The sequence below is a fragment of the Acomys minous genome (assembly GCF_964271855.1).
Source record: "Acomys minous genome assembly, chromosome: 12".
NCBI classification, from domain to species: domain Eukaryota; kingdom Metazoa; phylum Chordata; class Mammalia; order Rodentia; family Muridae; genus Acomys; species Acomys minous.
This window is the reverse complement of record NC_140493.1, coordinates 4,666,516-4,692,360: the sequence shown is the minus strand read 5'-3', so window position 1 is coordinate 4,692,360 and position 25,845 is coordinate 4,666,516. Positions and strand designations below refer to the sequence as shown.

Here is a 25,845-nt window from a genome sequence, read left to right as displayed (position 1 = left end):
TAAACAAACAGCAAAGGAGCCTAGAAAGATGGCTCAGCATTTAAGAACACTTGCAGAGGAGCATGGTTGGATTCCCAGCACACACAAGTGGCTCATAACCATCTCCAGGGGATCTAGTGCCCTCTTCTGGCCACTACAGGCACTGCATGCACATGGTTCATGTACATACATGCAACAAAATACTCATACACAAAAAAATAATAATAATTAAGCCTGGTGTTAGTGGCGCATGCCTTTAATCCCAGCACTCAGGAGGCAGAGGCAGGTGGATCTCTGAATCTGAGGCCAACCTGTCCTACATAGCAAATTCCAGAACAACCAGGGCTACACAAAGAAACCATGTCTGAGAAAATCAAATAAATCTGGGCCCAAGGGTGCCAGCAGAGACTGGTGCACCAAACAAGGATCATGCATAGAAGTCCTAGGCCGCCCTCTCAGATGTAGCTGATGGGTGGCTCAGTCTCCACAGGGGTCCCCTACTAAAAGGAGCCAAGGCTGTCCCTGCCATGGACTCTGCTGCCTGCACTTTGATCACTTCCCCCTGGGTGTGGGTGAGGAAGGGGGGGAGGGGTGCCTTACCTTGCCTCAGAGGAAGAGGATGCAGGCAGTCCTTGATAAGCTGGGGTCCGTTGGTAGGGAAGGAGTGTTCCTCCTCTCTGAGGACGAGGGGAGGGAAGTATGGGGGAAAAAGAAGGGAGGGTGGGGCCGGAGGAAAGGAGGTGGGGACTATGATCTGGATGTAAAGTGAATAAATTTTTTAAAAGAAGAAAAAAAGAAAAGAAAACAGGCCAACTAAACAAAGAAACAAACAAAAAAGATCCTCCCTCACCCGCCAAAATCACAAGAACAGGGAAAAAAAAAAAAAAAGCCCACTGGGTTTGGGTTTTGAGATAGGATTTTACCATGTACCCTGGGCTGGCTGAGCTAGAACTTGCTATGTAGACCAGGCTAGCCTCAAACTCACAGAGATGGCCTACCTGCCTCTAACTTCCAAGTGCTGGATTACAGACAGGTGCCTCAGCCTTCCAAGCTCTGGAACTGGCAGGCACGTCCCACCATGCAGAGTTGGTGTGGGATTTATTTATCATATTTTTTTAAAAACTTATTATTTTTTGTGCATTGGCATTTGCTTGCATGTATGACTGTGTGAAGGTGTCAGATATTCGAGTTACAGACAGTTGTGAGCTGCCATGTGGTTGCTGGGAATTGAACTTGGGTCCTTTGAGAAGAGCAGTCAGGGCCCTTAAGCACTGAGCCATCTCTCCAGCCCATATTTTTCTTTTCTTTTCTTTCTTTCTTTCTTTGTTTTTTGTTTGTTTGTTTTTGTTTTTTGAGACAAGATTTCTCTGTGTTGCCTTGGCTGTCCTGGACTCTGGACTCGCTTTGTAGACCAGGCTGGCCTTGAACTCACAGGGATCCACCTGCCTCTGCCTCCCAAGTGCTGGAATTAAAGGTGTGTCCACCACAAATCTTGCATTTGTTTTTCTTTTCTTTTTTTTTAATTTTTATTTATATGAATGTTCTATCTGCATGTACCCCTACATGCCAGAGGAGAGCATTAGAGGGTATAGGTGGTTGTGAGCCACCATGTGGTTGCTGGGAATTGAACTCAGGACCTCTGGAAGAGTAGACAGTGCTCTTAACCGCTGAGCCATCTCTCCAGCCCCTTGCATTTGTTTTTCAAGAGTGTCTCCAGAATGCCAGGAGGTGGAGGATGACCACGAACATCTGATCTTCCTGGCTCCGGGGTTACAGCCAGGTGCCACCGTTCCTGAATTTTGCACTACAAAAGCTCTGGGTTCCAAACCAGGCCGTTATGCCTGCTAGGTGAACACTGTACCTCATTCTCCAGGGATACGGCTTTAACATGGAGTCACTTATTAGCTGGGACCTGGGACCACTACCTCACCCACTGTTTCCTCTGTAAAACGGAAGCGAGGAGGAATATTAAGATGGGGGTGGGGGGCTCTCTTGTGGTAGCGGTGCACGATAAGCACGCTGGCAGCGCCCCCTGTAGCCCACACCGGGAACAGCAGCGTGATAGCACAAGGCTACCAAGGCCTGAGGATATCAGGAATCTCCCGAAAAGAAAAGTGTACAAAGGAAGAGTTGTAGGCACTGGGATGAGAGGAGGGAAACTACAGGGGTTTCTGGGGTACTGCAGAAAAATTGGGGGCTTTTTGTTTTGTTTTTTGTTTTTTAAGACAGGGCTTCTCTGCAATTTGTTAATTTAAAAAAAAAATCTTGGGGGCTGGAGAGATGGCTCAGCGGTTAAGAGCACTGGCTATTCTTCCAGAGGTTCTGAGTTCAATTCCCAGCCACCACATGGTGACTCACAATCATCTATAATGAGATCTGCTGCCTTCTCCTGGTGTGCAAGAAGACCATATACATGTGCCATATACATAAAATAAATAAATAAACAATAAATATTTTTTAAAAAATCTTTAAACAAATATTTACTTATGTGTGTTTTGCCTGCATTTATATATGAGCACCTGTGCGTGCTTAGTGCCAGTGGGGTTCAGACAGCACCTGATTCCCCGGAACTGGAATTACATGAGGCCATAGGCCACCATTATGGATGCTGAGAACAGCCTGGGGCCTTTGGAAGAGCAGCCAATGACCCATCCCTCTAGACGCCCCAATTTATCAATCTTGAGCTGGTCAGGTACGGTGCCACAGGCCTGTAATCCCAGCAGGCAGGTGACCACCGTGCGGTCTACAATATTAAATTTCTTTGTTAGGTAGAGTTACATAGCAAGAGGCTGCCACAAGACCAGCAGCAACAACAAAAACAAAATAAACCTGAGGACGCGAAGGTCCCTTATTCCTCACCACTACCTGCCCGGTTGCCAGAGAAACCACCTGGCTCATCTTTATGATCCCCCCAACTGCCCCCCCCCACTAATGACATGCACAAGTTGACACACAGCACAGGAAGCTGACACAAAGTACCCAGCGTGACAGAATGACACATGCATGCACATAGTTATACACACACACACACACACACACACACACACACACACACACACACACGCTCATCCACCCACCTGCAAACATGCTTCCATTCTTGTTCAGTCAGCCTTCAGGACCTCTCCCAGCACAGCTCCCACCTCCTTCCTGATACACTCACTGCTTTAAGTGGTGACTGTAACAAAAATGATTTCATGATCTCCCTGTCTTGAGCCAAATTACACAATTGTTTGGAAAGGGCTCAAAATACCCTTCTTTATAAGTTTCTGAATACAGACGGGCACCCCGCCTGTAGAGCACATTACTTTTTCACCTGACCTCACTGTTGTGACACACAGAAGCTTGCCCTCCCCTAAGCCCACGTCCCCAAACTGCTGTATAGTTCTGAGCTTCTCTCTGCCGCCAGCTCAGTTTGGTCACCCTACCCCTACACCCCACGCCCGGGAATCCCTGACCACAGCTCCACCCAGGCTCTGTCTCCTTCTTTTCCTTCTCTGTCCAGCCGTCGGGGATCCTGGGTGAGGAAGCGTCTCCCCGGAGTCGCTGGCCAGAACCACAGCTTTCATCCCGCCATTCAGGATAGGGAAGAGAAGGGACCGCAGCGTGTGTGGGGGAGGGTTGACATCTAGAGGACAGCCCCACCGCGCGCGCGTGGGGAGGCAATCCAGGCTGCAAACAGGTTGTCCCCAGCACATAGTCTCCGCGCCCCCTGGCGGATGCTGGTCCCCGACGGGCTCCGGACGTGCAGAAGAGTGAGGCCGGCGCGCGTGGGAGGCCAACCCAAGGGGAGGGGTCGGCGGCCAGTGCAGACCTGGAGGCGGGGGCCACCAGGCAAGGGGGCGGGGGTGAGCCCCGACGGCTAGCCCGTCAGCTCTTTGCTCAGACCGGCTAGAGCCACAGCTCAGCTAGCTACTCTGTTGTCTGTGGGCCTGACCAGTGCACCCTGGTGTCATAGTGTGGGTCTGGAGGGGCAGCCTCTTCTCCTCAGTGCAGTCAGAGCCGCAACTATAAGAGGCGGTGCCTCCCGCAGTGGCTGCTTCGGCCCACCAGCCAGGACAGCGAACCATGCTGCCTGCAGCCCGCCTCCAGAGTTCCTAGAGCCAGCCTCAGAACTCTCACCACTGCCCTCACCGCCGCGTCCAGTCCCACCGTCGCGGGCAGCAACCAAAGCCGCCAGATCTGCTGCACAGAACCGGCAAGGCCAGGGCAGGCAGGTCATGGGGCTCTGGGCGCTGCTGCCCAGCTGGGTTTCGGCTACGTTGCTACTGGCACTGACCGCTCTGCCCGCAGCCTTGGCTGCCAACAGCAGTGGCCGATGGTGGTAAGTGAGCTAGTTACGGGGTCGCCACTTGTCCTGGGGCACAGAGCCAGGAACCGGCCCTACCCAGTTCCCACGCTGTGGGGATCACCAACCCACAGACTCCCTCCTGCACCATGACTTCACCACATCCAGGGTGCTCTCGCCTAGAACTAACCCAAGACTCCAGCTGTGCTGAAGTGGGGGGGAAATCGTTCTCAAGCAGAAGCCCAGATACACCAGGCTCAGAGCCCACCCCCCACTGAAGATAACCTTCTCCCACTGAGCACCAACCAGGTCCAGCCTCACTGTGCTGGGTACTCAGATGCCCCTCGGGTCTTGAACCAAAGAACCAGATATTAGCTTGGAAAGAGGTGAGGAAGGGGTGAATTCCTAAGTATTTTTGAGGTAGGCAAGGCTGTAGGCTGGGATTTCTTCTCAGGGGCCGGACTTGAAAAAGGATGTAAGAGTTAGGGCGCATGGGCTCATGGCGCCTTTTCAGCCCACTAACTAGACTCGAGGGGCGGTAGAGCCCCGTATGGTTAAGGTGCAGCAGGCCCCCTGCCCCAGACTGAGCCCTTCTGCGTACCACCAGGGGCATCGTGAATATAGCCTCCTCCACGAACCTGCTGACGGACTCCAAGAGCCTGCAGCTGGTGCTAGAGCCCAGTCTGCAGCTACTGAGCCGGAAGCAGCGGCGACTGATCCGCCAGAACCCGGGAATCCTGCACAGCGTGAGTGGAGGACTGCAGAGCGCAGTGCGAGAGTGCAAGTGGCAATTCCGAAACCGCCGCTGGAACTGCCCCACTGCTCCCGGGCCCCACCTCTTCGGCAAGATCGTCAACCGAGGTGGGTGCCCAGGAAAGCGACGCTTCCGGGATTAGGAGGAAAGCAGGGTCAGCTCCAGGGCATGGGCGGGCGAATGCAGGGAAGATGTCTCAGATGTCTCAGGGTTCCGTTACCGACCTGAGGATCAAGCAGCCTGGTGCCCTGCGCTAACACAGGTCAGAGCCAGATTCTTTCCAGGCATGCGTTTTGAGCGTGATCTTTAACTTTTCTGAGCCACTGACCCACAGAAAGGGAATTCCGGATCGTGGGCGCTGGGCGACAGACAGCTTTCCCCAGCCTTCCTCAAAGGTGCATGGAAAACTGCTCTCTGCGGGCCTGGGTGTGCTTTGCACCCAACAAAGTTTGCACTGCCAACAATAGTTTGGTCTGGTAGAGATCTTGGCTATTCAGAGTTGTTCAACTTGGGATCTCCTCTTGGAGATGTCCCACGTAAAGTCTCAGCTAAGCGGGGCGAGGAGCGCATTCACGGATTCGCGCACGCGCACCTGCTTTCTCTAGGAGGCCGGGTGTTGGACTGTAGGGTGCCAAGCCTTCCAAAGAGGGTGCTGAGCTGGCCCCATGCGTTCTTCTTAACTGGTGCGGGGTCGCTTCACCCACAGGCTGCCGGGAAACAGCGTTTATTTTCGCAATCACCTCCGCCGGGGTCACACATTCGGTAGCGCGCTCCTGCTCCGAAGGCTCCATCGAGTCTTGCACCTGTGACTACCGGCGGCGCGGCCCTGGGGGCCCCGACTGGCACTGGGGAGGCTGCAGTGACAACATCGATTTCGGTCGCCTCTTTGGCCGAGAGTTCGTGGACTCTGGGGAGAAGGGGCGGGACCTACGCTTCCTCATGAACCTTCACAACAACGAGGCCGGGCGCACGGTACGTCACGTCGGTATGCCATTCGCAGGGCCGGGGAGAAGTGACAGTCCACGAGGATAGAGGCACAGGGAAGGGGTTTCCTGAGAGAGTGGGAGTCTAGAAGACAGAGGAGAGAGAGGTGGTGGCTGCGAGGGTGGGGGGAGGGGACCCCTGGGTTGTTGACGGGCCAGAAGGGGTTAACAGGCTACCAACACATAGGCTGTAGAGCTATGGTTCCATTGCACACTTTTAAAAAATAAAACTGACTTCTTGGCGTGGAGAAGAGTCTAATTGAGTGTCCGTATCTCAGCAGGCCATTTCACACTTCCCCTCACATCTGGACCTTGGTGGGGGGGGGGGGAACTGCGTCGAGAGTTCCACAACATGCATGTGACAGGGATGGGGTAGGGGTGGGGAAATGGGGGGGGGTGGTATGTGGTATGTTGGCTTTGACCCTGTGATACCTTTCCTTCCCTCCTCCCCTTCTCCCCTAGACCGTGTTCTCTGAGATGCGCCAGGAGTGCAAATGCCACGGGATGTCTGGCTCCTGTACGGTGCGCACGTGTTGGATGAGGCTGCCCACTCTGCGCGCCGTAGGAGACGTGCTGCGCGACCGCTTCGACGGCGCCTCCCGTGTCCTTTACGGCAACCGGGGCAACAACCGCGCTTCGCGGGCGGAGCTCCTGCGCCTAGAGCCCGAAAACCCTGCTCACAAGCCTCCCTCCCCTCACGACCTTGTCTACTTCGAGAAATCGCCCAACTTCTGCACGTACAGTGGACGACTGGGCACAGCTGGCACAGCTGGGCGTGTTTGCAACAGCTCCTCTCCCGCGCTGGACGGCTGCGAGTTGCTGTGCTGTGGCCGGGGCCACCGCACGCGCACGCAGCGCGTCACGGAGCGCTGCAACTGCACCTTCCACTGGTGCTGCCACGTCAGCTGCCGCAACTGCACGCACACGCGCGTACTGCACGAGTGTCTATGAAGCGCTGCACCTCCGGGAACTCTCTCTCTCTCAGTTCTCCCCAGACTAATTTCGCTGGCACTCAAGACCCTGATACTCGCCCACCCTAGCATGTCCAACCACTCCAGAGGTTCATAGTGACCCAACTCTCCCACCTCCTTCCTGGGGACTCCTCAAACCACTTGCCTGAGGCAGCACGAACCCTTTTTGCTATCCTGAGGGCCCTGGCCAACCTACCTACCTCCCTCTTCGTGGGAGACCCCTCGTTGCACTGCCCCCTGTTTGGCCACAGGGTGAGGAGAGGATTCCTCCCTCTCCTGAGGCCGAGGGGGAGTGTCAGCTCCTGAAGGTGTTGCAGTCTCGTCCGTCCGCGTCGTGCTGGTGACCTCCCTGCCTATCACCTTACCCCCTTCCGTTCTCTCGGTAACCCTACAGGCTCCTTCCGCTCTGTAACCCGCACACCTGGGCGTCGGGGCCTTCCTTCCCCCTCCCATCGGTAGCTGAAGTTAGAGTTTCCGGGGTGAAAGGGCAAGGGCGGCTGTGATGATGTGGGAAATGAGGATGGGGAACCCAGCAGAAAAACCTCCATTCTCCTCAGTCTCGGTCATGAAGCCACTGAACAGCTGTGACCCATGCCTCCCTCAGCCACCTCCCACTCCTTCCTGCCCTGCCTCCTCATCAGTGTGTAAATAATTTGCACTGAAATGTGGATACAAAGCCACAGTTTGGTTATGTAAATAAAATTATTTATTGTGCTGGGTCCCAGCCTGGTTTGCAGAGACCACCTTCACTCCAACTTGGTCCTCCCCTGCTCTGCTCTCCATCCTCTTTTTGTTATCTGACTTTTTAAAAATTTTTTTATCCAGTTTCCCAAGGATGCCCTTGCCCACCAGATCAGTATTTCCTTCCACTGTAGCTATTAGTGGCTCTTCGCCCACACCTATGTAGTAGTATCTTCCTCTGAGGAATAAAATCTCTATTTTTATCAATGACTCTGGTCCTTGAATCCAGAACACAGCACGGTTTACTCTGCCCTCTTCCCCTCCAGGGTACTTACTGCTCTTGACCAAACAGAAGTGATATAATTGTTGAAGAACCCCTTTCCTGGCCCTGAAAGAGGACCCTGAGATAGTGACCCTTAGATGACCTCTCTGAGGCCTCTAGGGAGCCCTGCTCAGGACCCCCCCCCCCCCCCGCAGGGTCCTTCCTCCCTGTCTCACAGGGGCTGGTTGTGGAATGAGGACCCCATGAGGATTAGCCATTTCCTGCTGAAAGAGCTGGGAGACAGTTACAGTGAGATGAGACCTGTGGTCCATGTCTAGAAACGGAGGCTGGAGAGATGGCTCAGTGGTTAAGAGCACTGTCTGCTCTTCCAAAGGACCTGGGTTCAATTCCCAGCACCCACATGGCAGCTCACAACTGTCTGGAACTCCAGTTCCAAGGCATCTGACACCTACATACCAATGCACATAAAATAAAACTAAATAAAAAATTTTTTAAAAAAAAAGGAAAGAAAAGCCCAAGAAGAAAGGTATCCCTGTTGCTGAGGCAGCCATCCTGTCCTCCTTTGCTGGTGTGTGGGCAGTGGGAAGGCCCATCTCCCGGGCTCTTCTACAAGACTTGGGAAATACTTTATGAAACCACCACTCTAGCCTTGAGGTAAGGAAGATCCAGTTAACAATGGCTCCTAGGCCTGGACCAGAAAGCTGAAAGGACCAGTCATTGTTTGTTTTTGAGACAGGGTTTCTCCATCTAGTCTTGGCTGTCCTGGACTCACTTTGTAGACCAAGCTGGCCTTGAACTTGCAGAGATACACCTGCCTCTGCCTCCTGAGTACTGGGATTAAAGGCTTGCGCCACCACTCCAGGCCCAAGGATTCCTTTATTAACAGTACCTGCAGGCCACCTCTGTGCACACAGTCACCAGTCAGGTGGACAAGAATCCTGCTCACAGTATTAAACCTGACTCCAATCCTCCCTTCCTTGTCAACCATACCCATAGCCCTAACTCTGTGGTACACTAAACCTTCCTAAACTCTAATGCCTGTCCTCCACGATAGCCCTTTCCCCACAAGAGATGACCCAAAAGCAGCACGGAAGCTGCAGAGCACCCCACCTTTGCAAGAGCCATAACTCTTCCCAGAGTCCTTTGCTGTCTTTGCAGGCTATCGCCTCTCTCTGGAGGGTGTGAACTCTGACCCCTGTGGCTCTGTGAGTGGGCAGGGAAGTAGATCTAAGGCCTGCTCAGCCTCACAGTGGCATTCCTTTCCCTGTCTTTCCATTGGCACAGCTAGCACAGTCTCAGTTCTGATAAGTGGATCCAAGTTTGGACAGCAAGCATCTAAAAGGCCCTGGATTCCCATGGAAGATCATCCGTCAGAGAGTAGTCAATCCTAAGCCAAGGAGAACAACAGCTCCCCAGCTCTCCCAAAATCAGGAGTTATTGGATTGTCCCAGGGAGAGAGAGAGAGAGAGAGAGAGAGAGAGAGAGAGAGAGAGAGAGAGAGAGAGGGAGGGAGAGTGAGTAAGGATGGGCCATGGCTGCACAATGTTAATTGTTAGGGAGAAGCAATAGGATAGGGGAACCAGGGCCAAGCACTTCCACCTAAGTCCCACCTCCCAGAAATGAAGCTTATGGTCTTGGGAATTGGGGTGCTGAGCTGACTTGCAGAAGTTGAGAAAAGAGCATTTTCCCCCTGTTGCCCCTAACTTGGTATTCAGTTTCCTTTGCCTTGACGATTAATTGAGACTAGTCACACTGTCCTTTCAGGAGGTGATAAGGTTCAAAAGAGGCAGTGTTTGTGATGGCTTGGGTCACGTGGACTCTTACTGATACCTTGTCTGTACCAGCCACTTGTCAAAGGTTGGCAGTGTGGTGACAGGTCCAGCTAGGGAAACAACCAAGCCAAGAAGCACATTGGCACAACAGAAGCTATTGGGACAGGAAAGCCTTCAGCGTGGCAAATGCACTTCTCTCCCAGGGGCTGAAACTTGGGTGCCCTAACAGAGCATGCACAAATAAAATTAAAAGGGCTGGAAGCGTGACTCCTCCACGGCAGAGCATGTGTGAGGACCAGAACGGATTTGATCCCCAGCACTTGGTGGAGATGGATAAAGGGGCTGTGCGGTCTGTTCTATAGCTCAGGAGCTGAGAGCTTTCTTACCATGTATCCCTGTGTTGCCTGTGACGTTCTCACTGTGAACCGGAGGCAGTAGATCGGTAGATTGGGGGAGCTGGGCAGGGCGGGGAGGGGGGGGAAGGAGGGAGGCTGTACCTAAAAAGAGTCTCAGAGCTCAAAACACAGGGTGGTGGCCATAAGATAATGTCATCAGAAATGTGCCTGACGCAGGGCCCTGACCTTCAGCTCACTTCTGATCTTCAGGTGCCACACAGATGGGCACCAGAGGATCTGGACCCTGGACACAGAGCTGACCTCATAAGTGTCCCCCACCCCCACCCCATGCAGGAACTAGTCCTGAAATACCCCAGGGATGGCGGAAAAGCTGAGAGGACTGAGGTGGGCAGGCTGCACAGTCCCTGGGGGGGGGGGTCAGCAAGCCTACTCTACGGACAACCCGCCACTGGCACCTTGGAAAAACCCTGTCAGTGGGGCTGCAAATACCCTAGGGTGCAGCCCCCCTTCCCGATGGCCCCAGGCAGGCTCGGTCCTCTGCTCCGGGCCAGAGGGAGAAAAATAACAAAATGAGGAGAAAATAAGCTGTTTGGCTGTGGTGTGCGCAGGAATTAGCCCTGCAGCGCTGCCCCCCACTCACCCTTACTCACTCTTTCCACACCCAGCCAGGGCCCAGCAGGAGACAGACCACCCCCTTGCCCCCTCCCCCGTCTGGGCTAAAAGCAGACACGCTGGGTTGGTGAGAGAGCAGTAGGTTATAAATATGCCCAGGGAACTGCTGCCAACTCGCTCCCCTGTCATCCCCTGGGAGGGGGTAGGGTGGGGTGGCACCTGGGGAGGAGCCAGGGCTGCCCTATCTACTCCAGCCCCCCCCTGCCCCCCTTCATCCCCCCTCTGGCCCAGGAGGAAGTCATGGCTTCCAACCAGGTGCTGCAATATTTATTTATTTTTACCTTTCCCAGGTGAGTGAGCCACTGATACAGATGTGCCCTGCACAATTGTTTATCTCACACCCGGGATTCCTCACCCTCCCGGGTGTATGGCCATGAGTTCATCGTGAAAGAGGTTCAAAGGCAGGCACACAGTGTCAAGGTGCAGCCCTGGGCCCCATCTTTCCTTCCTTATACCCGGAAGAAAACAGTTCCGTACACACACTCACTCACTCACTCACTCACTCACTCACTCACTGAGGTGTGCTCACACACCATGCCTGGTGTCACTAGTGTAAGCTCCAGCCTCAGCTGCTCCCCCTTCGCCGCCCTCCCCCCCCCCCAACGCCCGCGCAGGGAAAGTTGCTATCCAGCACCAGCACTGTCTCAGGTCATATGAGGAGGTGAGAAGAAGACCCCTAAATGTGCTGCCCCTCTTTACTTTTCCTGATAGATCACTCCCTGACTGCTAGGTGCCAACACGTAAGGAGAGCTATTCTGTGGGATGCTGCGGGACCGACCCAGGTTACTAGAGCCTCCTGGCGCTCAGCTGCTTGCTAAGTAGGTGCCCATCTAGGCAAGAGGGGCAGGCCTCCTCTTCCAGGGTCGAACCCCCTCCCTCCTTCCTCCTCCCTCCTCCCTATTAATCCTCGGAAGTGAAGGGGCCGGCCCTGACGGCCCTTCAGCCCTATTGTGGCCCCTCGCCCTCCTCGGCTGGCGTCTAATTAACTCCTCCTGCCCCTGGTTTTGTGTGCCCCCCTTACTCCACCTTGTCGGCCCCGCCCCTCCGCTCGGTCCGCTCCCCCCGACGGACATTCCAGGCAGGCCGGGCCAGTGTGCCAGGGCAACCAGGGCCAGACCGAGGCCTAATCCCCCCTCCGCCTGGCCCGGCTCAGGGAGCCCCACTCACCTCCCGGCTCTCTGGGGGCTGCTCGGCTCTGCAGTGGCGGAGACACACAATCAGGACAAAGGCACAGCCCCCAGGGGGCTAACTCAGCCTTCACGCCCAGGTTGTGCGGCATTTGGGGAGTTTAATGAATTGTCCATCACGCCTTTCAGGGCCCGCCCGTCAGCCTGGATTAATCTTCGGAGCCCTGGTGGGGTAGGAGACACTAAGCCTGTATTTATTACTCTCCCATTGTCACTAATTGAGGTAATTATCTGTGACTCTGGCCTGGCCAACAATGCCGCATTCACTTGCATTCACTCCCGGGACCTCGATGGGCCTGGCTCCCACTCTCGGCACCAACCCTCCCTCCCTTCCCCTCCAAAACGCGCCAAGGGCTAAGATGGGCCCTTGAGCATGTTGGGAAAAGTGGACAACCAATGTTTCACGATGTTCCACCTTCAAGCAGTGTCTCCCAAAGCGACCGACCACCACTACGGAGGAGTATTGAGGAGCAACCTGGTGCTCTTAAAGGGTGTGAGAAAAAAGAAGGCAGACAGGTTTGTCGGGCAGAAGCCCTCAAGCCACACAGCCAGCCTGGCACTCCTCACTTCTGCTTAAATGGCACCCAAGGTCTCATGGGGCCTCTCATAAGTCCCTGTAGCCTACAGGACTCTGGACTACAGCCTACTAGGTGTACTGTGAAGAGCTTCTGGAAGCTACCAGACAGAGTGAGAGGCTGTGGGGCATGTTGGAGAAGGTTAGAAAGAACAGGAAAGGGTGTGTTGGGAGCAGAAAGACCGGGTGAAGACCCGTGCTGGGGAGAAGCAATCCAGAGTCAGATTGCTCCCCCAAGAGCCGCACCAACAAGACTGTTAATAAGTGCCATGCAAGGACCTTGAGAAAAACCTAGTTATGTGAGTAGCCATCATATGAAAATGAAGAGCAGGTATGTGAGTGTATGTGTGTGTGTGCGCGCACGCGCACTCACGTGTGTGATGTGTGTAAGAGACAGTGAAAAGTAGGTTTGGTTTAGACTAGGTTGTGAAATCCTTGAGGGCAAAAATTATGTCTCGGTCACTGTTATTTTTACAAGATCCTAATATTGTACCTGGGTTGGCAAGATACATAAGGCCGGTATTTGCATAGAAGTTGAGGTCCGTCGGATCTTCTTTTAAACATCCGTCCTCAGGCTCTTCCTTTACCTAGCACTTAATAGGAAGGGTTGTCTGGATCATTCCTGGACGGGCAGCTGACGACATGGCACACCAAGGATCCCGGTGGCTCTCGGCGCTAAAGTTCGAACAGCGCCACCTCGTGGTAAATGTTGGGAGAGCTTCCTTAGACACTAAGAAAGCAAAGACAGCAGCTGCAGGCCGTGGAGCTGGGCAGCAGCCGCGTCCTCCTCCATGCTACGTTGTCATGGCAGGGTTGCTCTTACAGTTTTTATTTTAAATCATGCCCCCACTTTTTGAAGTAATGTATCATGCACCCTAGGCTGACCTCAAGTCTCCCATGTGCTGAGGATAAACGGTGAATGCCTGATCCTTTTGCCTCCCGGATGCTAGGATTTTGTGGAGTTAGCGCGTCCTGTTTATAGAGTTCTTCGGACCAAATGTGGGGCTTTGTGAATGCTAGGTGAGTGCTCTATCAGCTGAGTTACATCCTCGGCACTCATTTTCCTCTTTCTTACACAATCCTTTTTGGAGGAAAATGTTTGGCATTGAAATACAGTAAGATGTTCCCAGCTCGGAACTGTCATCTCTCTTTCAATTCCTCCCACAAAAGCTCCTGTGTTTCTTTAGTCAGAGGCAGAGCCTCCTTGCTTTCCCCACGTAGGCCTTGAATTCCTGGGCTCAAGGGAGCCCCACCCTCAGCCTCCCAAGTAACTGGGACTATACAGGTGTACCTTACTGACCCTGGTGAAGGCCGAATACTTTATTCTTGCCTTCAATACCCTCTTCATGATCTATCTAGTCCTCTTTCTTCTCCAGGGCTTTGTTCCCTGTGGAAACCATATGTCTTCCCACATTTGGTATGCACCCCCTTCCCTCATCTTGGTAAAAAAAAAAAAATTAAAAAAAAAAAAACTACCTCAAACATCCCTGTGGAGCCTCTTCAGTTTTCCCTTGGGGGATTGGCCTTGCCTTTCTGAGCTCTTTGCTCTAGGAGCTTTCCTTCCTGACACCCACTGGCCATCTGTATATGTGGTAGGCTAGGCTTCCACATGCCTGAGGATGTGTGCTTTTCATCTTACCATCCCTTCCAACACTGAGCTATCGACATCCTATGAAATGATGATCAGATTGGCTCATGGTTAAAATAGATGCTTGGCTAGAAAGACATGGGAAGGCTCTCAGGTGCACAGCGGATGAGTTCGTGACTAGATTCGTGAATGGATAGGAGGGATGCACGGATGGATGGATGGATGGATGGATGGATGGATGGATGGATGGACAGGTGGGTGGGTGGATGGATGGATAAATAGGTGGATGGGTGGGTGGGTGGGTGGGTGGATGGATGGATGGATGGATAGATGGGTGGGTGGGTGGATGGATGGATGGATGGATGGACAGACGGGTGGGTGGGTGGATGGATGGATGGACAGACGGGTGGGTTTGTGGATGGATGGATGGATGGATGGATGGATGGATGGATGGATAGATGGGTGGGTGGGTGGATGGATGGGTGGATAGGTGGATGGATGGATGGATGGATGGATAGATGGGTGGGTGGGTGGGTGGGTGGATGGAGCATCCAAATGAAAAATAACTTACTATCCTAGTTAATACAAGCAGATTCAAAGAAGGGAGCCTACCCCATGCCATGCCATGGAGAGGCAAGGACAGTGCCTATCTTAAAATGTTAAAAAATGTCCATCCTCATACATGCCCCACTAGAAAACTTGTCTCCCAGGGGCATCATGGATATATTGTCATCCCCTCTAAGTCCAAGTCAAGGAGTTGTCCCTCCTTTCTGCTCTCCTTTCCTCCTCATCTTCTCTCTTCTTGTTCTTGTTCTTCTTGTTCTTCTTGTTTTTCTCCTTCTTCTTCTTCTTCTTTAAATATGGAAGGTTTCTCCACTGTGAATGTCACCTCTGCACAGGCACCATGCTAGCCTCCTCTCCATTGCTCCAGTTTTAGTACATGTGTGGCTTCCCTGAAGGTGTGCCTGCGTCTCCTATGAGTCCCTGGCGCACACAGTTACTGGGCAAGTGGACAAATGCGTCATTACTGAGAGAACTGTATGCTGTCCTCCATGGACACACTCTGCACACGTCCCAAGTCCCTGTGTTCAGCAGTTTCCTCTGTCCTCTTCTCTTGCAAACGCGTTCACATCATTGATTTCTGTGATGTCGAAGCTACAGCCTGTGTCTCCTTTATCCTTCCTTACCCGTTTGTATCTGGCCTCAGGACACCTCCAGAGCTCCCTCAAGTCTGAAAAGGACAGGGTTCCCAGCCCCCTTAGTGCCTTATCAAGTATGACAGAACTGTGGGGCAGGAAATGCTTCCAGGAAGAACTTGGCTGTTAACCTAAGCTCTGTTGTCCCCAACTGAGCAGTCCTCCCTCCTGTTCCTGCAGTCTTTTCTCCTGATCAAGGGGGCGGTCCCAGGGGGTTGGTTGTGGCCTCCTTCAGGAGGCTGGGTGGCTGGCAGACACAGCTACATTTAGAAGTCATTTTCACAGCAGGGAGTCTCTAACCAGCCACCCACAGGGCTCCATGGGGCCTAAGATACTACTTAGCAGGGTCTGGCCCTAAAACCTGCAGCCTCTCTCCTCCTCCTCTCCTCCCCCCCTCCCTCTCCTCTCCCAGAACTTTGGCAGCTGATTCTGACTTTACCCTTGGCAAGCTCTGGAAGAAGGCACACGTTGCCCTGACACCCTAAATTCGCAAACATTCCTTGCACAAACGGGGGTGGTTGTTACCTAACCTAGGGTTTGTCTTTCTTTAATGTTGGGAACCCAATTCGGGACTTTGTGAGTTCTAGTCCATCAGGCTAGCACTGAACCACCACCTGAACCACCACCTGAACCACCACCTGAACCACCACCTGAACCACCACCGTCCAAGGGATCCCAAGGGGTTGCACTCCCCTTCTGATTTGGAGACAGAACCAGAATCGTGCTGGGCTAGACTGGACTGGGCCTGAATTTGCTATGTAAGCCAGGCTGGGCTCAAAGTTTATAACCATCCTCCTGCCTCTGGCTCCAATTTACAGGAGGTGTTACCATACCTGGCTTCTCTCTCTCTCTCATATATACATATATATATATGTGTGTGTGTGTGTGTGTGTGTGTGTGTGTGTGTATATATATCCTGGAACTCACTATGTACACCAGGCTGGCCTTGAACACCCATCCATTCCCCCTGCCTCTGCCTCCCCAGTGCTGGGATTAAAAGCCACCAGCCTGTCTCTTTTCACTAATTTTTATCTAAATGTCTAGTTTTTAATCTAAATGTCACCTCCTCCATGGACTCTCCCTGGATCTCCTAAAATTAGGATCTCCCTTAATTGACTCTTTTCAGAACCTAACAGAAGTGCCCAGTACTTCGTGTTTTCATGTCTGACTGTTAGATAGGCCATGCCATTTCTATCCTTGAGCCCAGCCTAGAGCCCTGTTCCTAGGAAGAGCTCGGTAAACGCTAGGTCGCACTTAGCAGCAGTGAGAACTGCAGTGGATGGTGCTAAGACCTTTGGTGCCTTTGATCTTTGCCCAAGGTGACCTGGCTTCTTTGGCCTCCTCCACCAAGAGCAACAGGAAATGTGTAGGTTACAGACAAGATCGCAAGTGAGTATTCCTGGGGAGCTCCGACCAGTGAACGCCCCTAGAGTTGGGAAACCCGAACAGACCTTCCTCCACTGTTTCAAGGCCAGCTGTGGCTGTGCGACTGAAAGCCCTGCCCCCTCTGCATCCTGCCTTTTCGAACTAACTGAAGACTAAAAGCTTAAGTGTTTTGCGAGCGATCTAAAGTGTTGCGGGAGTTAGGGTTAGTGGGGGTTCGGTGGGAATAGGGACAAGAGACGGGCGAAAAGTCTGGGCGAAGCCCCGCTCCTGACCAGCAGGCGGCTAAATTTACCTAGGCTGACTCAACCCTTGCCCGGAATAGGGGGCGGGGGGAGGGGGGAGTGCACCAGGGCAGAGGGAAGAGCCGGCAGGGGTGGGGCGGGGGGCAAGGAAGGGAGCGTCCCAGCCAGGGAAACAGGATGGGCCAGAAGTTTCCACCAGAGAGGAGTCCTCCTCCTCCCCCTCACAGCGAGCGGGAAGAAGTCAGGTCCCAAGGGAGGGACACGGTGGGGCTGGGTCATCGCAAGAGAGACTCCAGAGCTTTATAAAGGGAAGAGTAGATTTATTGGGCGCCTACTATGTGCCAGGCACTGTGGAAGACGCCTTATATACATTACCTCATTAAATCCTCACAACAACCCTGCGAGGTAGGTGTTTATAAACCCCCATTTGACAGATGAGGAAACTGAGGCTCAGGGAGGTGAAGTGATTCGGCCAAGGTCACATGGCTAGTAAATGGCAGACACAGAGGAAGTGCCCAGGGTCGGAAAGAAAAAAAAAATTTTTTTTAAAGGACTTAAATGTCAGTCTCAAACCGGTTGGCGTGGTTCAATACAAAGAAGGGCTCGGCGCGCCCCAGAGGTCTGGGAGACCGGAGGCCTGCTCCCGGCCCCGCGCGCGGTTTGGAGGTGTCAAGGCGGGAAACCGGCGCCCGGTAACAACTAGGGATCCAGGTAAATGGCAGTGTTGGCGTAAGGACACTCGAGCACCAGCAACCGGGGGGAATCCGCGACCTGCGCGCGCCCCGTAGTGGCTACAGCGAGTATCACACCCCACACCGTCTGCTTAGGATCAGCCTGCCTTCTTTGCCCGGCTGTTTCTAGGAGAGATGCAGAAATTGTCAGGGTCCTATCCGGTGGGCGACACCGTCTGCGTGGGAAATCCCAACAACACTTCAGAGCATCACTAAAGACACGAAGATGGAGGAAAAGGGGAAGGCCTAAAAATGTCCCAAGCTGATCCATTGGCTATCATCCGTCTCCAGCTTGGACCACCACAGGCCAGAAGCCCTGGGGAGCACTCACCTAAATTGGGAGGTTGGAATAGAAGCCCTTTGCCCATTTAAATCTGAAAACCTTGACAGTCTTCCGAACTGAGGATGACTGAAGCGGATAAGAACCTTCAAATTCTATTCACTTACAAAATCCTAGGGGCGAAAGAATGGGCGGCAGAAATCACTTATTTTACATTTACAAGAGTCCAGGATGCCCGGGTGCAAAAATAGTAACTCCAAGGTCCACTAGGAAGTCGGTGGCAGAGTTGGAATGGAAACTTGAGTTGTAACGTCAAAGAGAGCCTCCTCCTAGTTTGCTGGTTGTGTGTGTGTGTGTGTGTGTGTGTGTGTGTGTGTGTGTGTGTGTGTGTTCTCTCCTGTCAAAGGGACCCTGCCCTGCCCATCGCTTTCTTATGACTGCCACCACTCCTGCCCGTAGGCTTGTCTCTCTGCATGGAAGATAGCAGGTGTCGAATCCCATCCTCACTTTCCCTGAAACTAATCCTTGAGTTGGCGTGTGCTGCCTTGCCTCTCTTTCCTTTCCTGTTTCAAGCGTGGGAACAGGTGTAAGTGGGGGAAAGGAGAAAAGGGAAGCAAAACCAAGGAGAGAGACGACCCCCAAGGATGGGTGGGCTGAGCGACATCAGAACAAAGAGAGCTATCGCTCACTCTCTCTCTTTATTTCCCTGTGGAGCTTTCCTGCTGTCCTCTCGGAAGAGGCCTTCCTCGGGTTGGCTCACGACATCTAGAATCTCCCGGATACTGTCTCTCAGCTCGGCAGTCTTGCCGCCTTCCTTGGGCCGGCTGTTCCCAACCGTAGGCAGGGTCCTCTCGTTCCGCCAGGAGGCGCCTGGGGCGTCTGTGTCACTTCCATCAGAGGAACCGCTATGGACGCTGAGCTCCTCAGCTTCGTCTGAGTCCGAATCTGGGGCGGTGTGGCGGCGGATGCGAGACACGGCTTCCCGCAACGCCCCGGCGTAGGGCCCCGGAGTCCGCGCCCAGCCCCCGCCCGCACGCCGCGGGACCCCAGCCGCTTCGGAGCCCTTCACGCTGCCCGCGCATCCCGGAGCCGCTGGGCCTAAGGTCGGGCGCTCTGGGCTACCAGGCTGCGTGGGGGCGTCTCGCAGGTTCGCTTCGCCCACAGGGAGCTCTAAAACGGAGGGGGCGCGGTCCCCCAGGGACGACTCCCCCTGCTCTCCGCCCTCAGCTTCGCCCTCGCGACCCTCGCCCGGCTGGTTTAAGACGTGACAGCTCAGCGGTCGCTTTTGGCAAGAGGAGAGATTGCCTGCGGCCCTCTCGCCCTCCTTGTGGCAGGGCTTGGGCTGCCTAGGGCTGTCGCTCACAACGCATGGCTCCCCAGAGGGCAAGAGCTGCACCTGCTGGGTTCGAGGGGTTGGAACATACTGGGACTTTATCACCACGCACGTGGCGTCAATGACAAAGATGCCTTCTCTACGAGCAGAACCTCGGGAACTGCGGGGCAGGGTATGGGGGTGACGAGTCGCCTTCCAAACTTCCAGGGACTCGTGTTCTGTGCCCTCTCTTTGACCCAGGGACTCTCTCCATCCAGTGCCTCCAGGAGCCCATGGTCTAGGGAGAGTCTGGCTATGCCTAACTGGAGGCTTTTTAGGAGAGGAAAGCCAACACTTGGGAAGCCAAATCGGTTCACTTCCTTCTTTCCCTTTCCTTGAGTCCCTGAGGTGCTGCCTGGACCTGGGAGCGGGACGTGGTGGGCTGCTCATCCTGGAGCCAGATGGAGCTGCCTCGGTGCCTGGACTGCCAGTAGCTTTGGCTTGGGGAAGGCCGTCGCCACCACTGCTCAGGCCTGCTGCTGCTAGGCCCGGATTTTTCTCCATGGCCCCTTTGCAAGGCTCTGGCCTGGGTCTGCCTGCTGCACAGCCTGGAGCTCCCCCTAAGAGTCCCCGTCCCTGTCTGAGACCCCAAGCCCCTAGAACATCCCGGTAGATTCGAGGATCCAGCCTCTTCTTCGTGCGCCCTCCCTCTGTCCTGTTAGTGACTGGAACTGGGGCTGATGAGGTGGGCGCTCGGGAGAGCTCTGGGCCTCGCTTAGTCCCTAGGGTCCTGTGGGGGCCTTCGTAAGAAGGTGGAGCCACATAGGGTGGCGGCCGGTCCCAGCGGCGTCTTGGAGCTGTGCCTGCAGCGCCTCTCAGCAGCAGGTGAGCCTCATAGCTAGGGGGCCCTGGCCTCCTACCTCCCCATGGCCCCGCCCATGCCACCAATGGGTCACTCAGCGGGAGCGCTGATGGACGGGGCGCTCGCCCCACCTGCCCGAAGCGCTCTGGTCTGGAGAAAACTGGGATCCCTGTAGGTTGGGCTGCCCGAAGGGCGTTCCGGGGTTCTGGGCGGGGCTGACCTAGGGGACTCCGTCGGGCCCCGCCAGCCTTGCGCCTTTTTCTCTCGGTCTCCTTGGCCTCCCGCTCCTGCGACGCCGCCTTCCTTTTCTCCTGTTCCCGGGTTCGGACCTCGGCGGGGGGCACTGCCCGCCAGTTGGTCGCCTCCTGCAGCACCCTGGAGGCCCAGGGTCGGCGGGGTGGCGGCTCAGGGGATCCCGGGCGCAGCCTACACCTGGGACAATGAGCAGGAACCCAGGTGAGCAGTTTGTGAGGAAAGAGAGCCGAGGTCCGGGGAGCTGGGAGCACTGGAGACCACTTGGGGCAGCCGTGTGGGAGGGTACGTGTGAGTGTGTGTGTGAGTGCACGTGCGTATATGTTAGGGCTGAAGTCGAAATGAGACTCCTCGCCATTTCTCCATGCACACTTTAACAGCGACTGCCCCATCTCACCTCCTGCCCTTCCTCACTACCAGTCCTGTCCCCCTAAACAGCGCTAAATGAGTCAGGCCCCAGTCCTCGACGAGTGGGGGAGGGAGGCGCGGGAAAGGGAAGGGCCAGCTGTGATCGCTGGTGCCAGCGGGGAGGTCTGGACCCCACTTCCCGCCCCACCGCTTGCTGCCCCTCACCCTCCTTCACTCACGTGCGGTTCTGGGGCCCACGGGCCCAGTGGCTGGCCTGGATGTCCATGGACTGTCGAAAAGGGGCGCGACGACTATAATGACAGGAAATAGTCTTCACTTCAATCACCAACAGCTTGGACTTCTGCACCCAGAGGCAGCTGCCCGACTCCTCATCCTGGAGCTCCCGGGGGCTGTCGGGCCCCTCGGAGAATAACGGGCCATCCAGCATCCTGCCCCACCCCACCCCGGCCCCCCACCCTCCCACCCGCCCCGTGAGCCCCCTCCCAACCCAAGGAGCGGGCGCCCACTGCAGAGCGGCAGGCCCAGGGACTGGCAACTATATATACCCGGGCACACGTGTGTGCCTGTCTGTGTGTGTGTATGTGTGTGTGTGTATATGCGTGTGTGCTCGCGCGCGAGCGCGCGCGCATGTGACACGCCGCCGCCGCCGCCGTGGACCGCTCTGTGCTGCTACCTCCCCCATGTGCACGGCCGCCCCCTGGGGCCTGGGATTGGACGCCCCTTCCCACTGCTTAGGTCCCCCAAGCCTAATGGGACCCGCGAGTGGGTGGGGAGAGACTTCAGATCCTTGCCAAGCTCACAGTGCCCTCTTCTCCAGCCCCCATTTCCCCACCCTTCCTGAAGTTTTAACCCTTTGCTTTCTTTCTTGTCAGGTTGCCTGACCACCAGAGGTCTATCCTTGCCTGCCTGGACTCCTTTCTCTGACAGGGAGCGGGCGAGAATAGAACTCAAGGTCTCTGCCTGCCACTCTCTGCTCGTTTCCATGGGGTTGGGGTGCAAGAGAGGCTGGCCCACAGCTGGGGGGGCGGGCTATTTTTAGCATCAGTGGCATTCGGGTGCAGCTGAGATGAGTAACCAAAGCACTGGAGAGAAGAGGTGGCAGCTTTCAGGACGCTTTTGTATGAGTCCGGGGACAGCTTGCTCCCCCAAGCCCTCCAAAAAGTGGCTCCTGCACTCTTCACTTTTTCTCTGCTGGTGTGTAAGGCCGAACTCAGTCTGTCCTGGCCACCTGAGCAACAGGAAGACTCCTACTAATTAGATTTGGTGTCCTTGGACACCCATAGGGCCTTGTAACAGCAGCAGGCTGGCTCCCCTCACCCCGAGGCCAGGATTCTAGGGTTACACAGTTTTGTGCCCACACAGCTCTACAAAGCCTTATGTAGGATACAGATAGAGTGCCTACATACACTTGTACCCTAATATGGGTGGGGTGGGGTGGGTGGAGGAAGGGCAGTGTGTTCCTGTGGCGCAGCCAAATCCCCTAGCAACAGAAAGGATAACAATGGCCTTTCTTTCCTAGGAAGGGGGTCCCACTCACTACTGCCACCCCAAGCCTGGTTCACTTCATCACTCTGAAGCGCAGCTCACCTTTTGGACTGGCTCTGTTCTGGGGAGGTGGGGGGGGGGGGACACTGACTGTGCTGATTGCATCCTCAGGCTCCCTCCCCCCCCAAGCCTGCACCAGGTGTCCCCTGAGTCACCATGGTAATGTTAGTGGCAGCACAGCCCACGGCAGCCCTTCCATACAGAGACTTAGCAACCATGCCTGGCAACCATGGCAGCAGCTCAGTGGAGGGGAGGGGTGCAGGGAGCAGGAAGAGAGGGTGGCAACAGCTCCTGAGGAAGAAGGGACCATTTGCTTCTCCTGACTTTAGGAACGTCCCTTGTCCCATGTCCCCTGTCTTCCCCAGCTCCTGTCCTCAGACTGAGACTTGGTGATGGAAGACTGAGCGGGCAAATGGGAGAAAGGAGAGATCCCAGCTGGTTTTTCCTAAAAGCACATGGAACATATGGGTACAGAGCCTTCTTTTTAAGGGGACAGAGATCAAAAGGGTTGTGACAGGGTAGACAGGACTCACTGAGAAGCAGCAAAGTAAAATCTAGGCTGTCATACTGTCCCATTAAGTCCCCCCTCCCGGCCCCATGCACCTACCAGCTGAAGAGGGCTCCAAGGCACTGCTTCGCAGCAGGCCCACCACAGTCCCACAGGTTTTAAAGTGCTTCCTCCTTAGACAAACCCTCCCCGATGAAGGAATGTGACACAAGAGACATTTGTCCTTTCCACCATGCACCCCCCTACACACACACACACACACACACACACACACACACAGCATACAAGCACAAACAAGCTCTAATTCTAATAAATTTGGAAGCCTCCCTCCCCCAGGCTTGGGAATGTGCTGAGAGCATCAAAGATGTGAATCCAGAGGCAGAGGCAGCCTTGAAGGGCAACCTCTCACAAGTGTCTGACTGTTTCCCCGGCTTCCATCATGAAGCCTGCTTTGGAAGAACAGGAATAGTCAGCAGCGGCAGCGGTTCCTCTGAAGGCACAGGCACAGAGGAGGGAGAGCGAGGGAGTTTCTCAGAACCTGCTCCTGCCCTGGATGCAAAGCCATGGCAGAAGGGAAGGCAGCCTGGCACTCACTCCTGGTGTTTGGTGCTACTCCTGGTGTTTGTTTGGTGCTACTCCTGGTGTTTGGTGCTACTCTCCATTTGTGTGGTTTCAGCACAGATAATGGGTCTGGTGGGTTGACCGCAGCACTGCTTTCCTCCATGAGCCACTCTCTATCTTAGAGGAAAGGGGTTCAAACAGAACACCAGTCCAGCGAAACCCAAAAAGTTCAACATTTCCTCAGAAAGGTCTGCCCAAAGACCCTAATGGGTTTTCACTGTCGGACATGTTAGGGACTTTTGCATGGGCCCTATCTATGGTCCAGACAGAGGAGGGAATAAGATAAGAGTAACCACAGGAAATAAGGTGGGAACAGCAGTCACGAGAGGAGAATTAGAGAGGAAGTAAGATTAGTGCAAAGACAGGAAACTAAAACCTAGAATCAGACGGTTGAAATATAAGTAATAGCTTTTAAATTCTGATTTTGGTTTTTCTTTTTCTTTTTTTTTTTTTAAACACTTTCTTAGACCTTCTAACTTTCTTTTTTTTTTTTTAAGATTTATTTATTTATTATGTATACAGTGCACATCAGATCACATTATAGATGGTTGTGAGCCACCATGTGGTTGCTGGGAATTGAACTCATGACCTCTGGAAGAGCAGTCAGTGCTCTTAACCGCTGAGCCATCTCTCCAGCCCCTGATTTTGGTTTTTCAAGACAGGGTTTCTCTATGTAGCCCTGACTGTCCTGGAACTTGTTATGTAGACCAGGATGGCCTCAAACTCAGAGATCCACCTGCTGGGATTAAAAGTGTATGCAGCCACCACCACTTGGCTCCCCACCCCCCACCCACCTAAGAGACATGAGCTCATTATGTAGTTCCTAGAACTTGCTATGTATGTAGACCAGGCTAGCTTCAAACTCAAGAGATAGAGATCTGTCTGCCTCTGCCTCCCAGGTGCTGGAATTAAAGGAATATGCCTCTGTGTTTACCTACCAGCTTTGTTAAAAAAAAAAAAAGTGTGCATGATGTTTTGTGTGTCAGCGCAGTGATGCTGTGTGTATGGAGGTCAGAGGTCAGATCCATGGGATGTTCTCTCTGTCTACCTTTAAATGGGTTCTGGGGGGCTGGCAAGGTGGCTCAGAGGTTAAGAGCACTGTCTGCTCTTCCAAAGGTCATGAGTTCAATTCCCAGCAGCCACATGGTGGCTCACAGCCATCTATAATGTGATCCGATGCCCTCTTCTGGCCTGCCGGTGTACATGCGGGCAGAGCACTGTATATATAATAAATAAATCTTTTTTTTTTTTTTTTAAAGGTCTGGGAACTAAACTCAGGTAGCTGAGTTGCAAGTGCCTTTACCACTTACTGCTTTTTACTAGCAGTGTGGATCTGGGCCGGCTTTTGAATTTCTGTGCTTCACTTGTAAAAATTCTCTTAAAACTGGAAAAGGAGCTGGGGAGATGGCTCACTTTGTAAAACATGCCCATTGAAGCTGGAGGAGCTGAGCTCAGAGCCTACATAAAAAGCCACTTATGGCCAGGCGGTGGTGGCGCTCACTTTTAATCTCACCACACGGGAGGCAGAGGCAGGCGGATCTCTGTGAGTTCAAGGCCAGTCTGGTCTACAGAGCCCAGGACAGCCAGGGCTACACAGAGAAACCCTGTTTCAAAAAACAAAAAGCCACTTATGCTGGCATGTGTGGTTAGTCCTAGGGATTCTTGGAGCCTGCTGGCCATGTAACCCGGTCTGTGTGACCAATGAGAGATACTGTTACAAAAACAAAGGAAGCCTTGTGAGGACTGCTGCCTGAGCTGTCCTCCAGCTACACACCCCTCACTGGCTGGAATGGCATATAACAGTTTTTAAATGGGGCGGGGGTTGGCTTAGCAGTTAAGAACACTGGTTGCCTTTCTAAAGGATCTTGGTTTGGGCAGGAAAGATGGCTCAGAGGTTAAAAGCACTGGTTGCATAAATAAATAAAAATAAAAATGCCCTATGAACAGATATATATTAAAGCAATAAATCTCTTCCAAAATGAAAAAAAAAAGAGAGAGCACTGGCTGCTCTTCCAGAGGTCCTGAGTTCAATTCCCAGCACCCACATGGTGGCTCACAACCAACTATAATGTGATTTGATGCCCTCTTCTGGCTTGCAGGTGTACATGCAGGCAGAACGCTGTATACATAATAAATACTCACAGGGCAGTTGATAATAGTCTGTAACTCCAGTTCTAGGGATCCAGTGCATCTAGGGACACCAGGCACGCACACACAGAACACACATTCATGCAGGGAAACATCTGAACAAGCAATTTAAAACAAATTTGATTTAGGATCTGAGGAAATGGCACGAAGGTTAAGAGGACATGTTGTTCTCTCAGAGGACCCTAGTTCAAGTCTCAGCAGTGAGGTGGCTCACAACTACCTAAACTCCTGCTTCAGGTCTGCTGCCTCTACTCCCCTTGGGTGACTGCGCTCACATGCACACACAAACATACTTAAAAATAAACATA

At 53.8% G+C, this 25,845-nt stretch overlaps 2 protein-coding genes and 1 long non-coding RNA gene across 3 annotated transcripts; 2 read left to right on the top strand and 1 right to left on the bottom strand.

Moving 5' to 3' along the window:
- The first annotated feature begins 3,290 nt into the window (after nt 1-3,290).
- On the top strand, nt 3,291-7,159 carry WNT1 (Wnt family member 1). The gene is made up of 4 exons (XM_084751528.1): nt 3,291-4,300; nt 4,872-5,125; nt 5,725-5,990; nt 6,464-7,159. Exons 1-4 carry the CDS (start codon nt 4,197-4,199, stop codon nt 6,950-6,952), a joined length of 1,113 nt encoding a protein of 370 aa, XP_084607654.1. The 5' UTR covers nt 3,291-4,196; the 3' UTR covers nt 6,953-7,159.
- A 10,049-nt stretch (nt 7,160-17,208) lies between these two features.
- DDN (dendrin) lies at nt 17,209-21,157 on the bottom strand. The gene is made up of 2 exons (XM_084748250.1): nt 20,934-21,157; nt 17,209-20,526 (listed from the first exon to the last, which is right to left on the bottom strand). The coding sequence occupies exons 1-2, from the start codon at nt 21,140-21,142 to the stop codon at nt 18,606-18,608; spliced, it is 2,130 nt and encodes a 709-aa protein (XP_084604376.1). The 5' UTR covers nt 21,143-21,157; the 3' UTR covers nt 17,209-18,605.
- On the top strand, nt 20,416-23,817 carry LOC311578430. Its single transcript, XR_014772874.1, has 3 exons — nt 20,416-20,550; nt 21,588-21,667; nt 22,626-23,817. It is a non-coding gene; the product is annotated as an uncharacterized lncRNA (long non-coding RNA).
- Nucleotides 23,818-25,845: the final 2,028 nt, after the last annotated feature.

What these genes read in the sequence shown, in the direction of transcription:
- WNT1 (XM_084751528.1), top strand. Translation starts at nt 4,197, where the DNA reads ATGGGGCTCTGGGCGCTGCTGCCCAGCTGGGTTTCGGCTACGTTGCTA. An exon ending in AACAGCAGTGGCCGATGGTG is followed by an intron (nt 4,301 to 4,871) that starts GTAAGTGAGCTA and finishes GCGTACCACCAG; the next exon opens with GGGCATCGTGAATATAGCCT. An exon ending in CGGCAAGATCGTCAACCGAG is followed by an intron (nt 5,126 to 5,724) that starts GTGGGTGCCCAG and finishes CTTCACCCACAG; the next exon opens with GCTGCCGGGAAACAGCGTTT.
- DDN (XM_084748250.1), bottom strand. Translation starts at nt 21,142, where the DNA reads ATGCTGGATGGCCCGTTATTCTCCGAGGGGCCCGACAGCCCCCGGGAG. An exon ending in CGTGGGCCCCAGAACCGCAC is followed by an intron (nt 20,527 to 20,933) that starts GTGAGTGAAGGA and finishes TCATTGTCCCAG; the next exon opens with GTGTAGGCTGCGCCCGGGAT.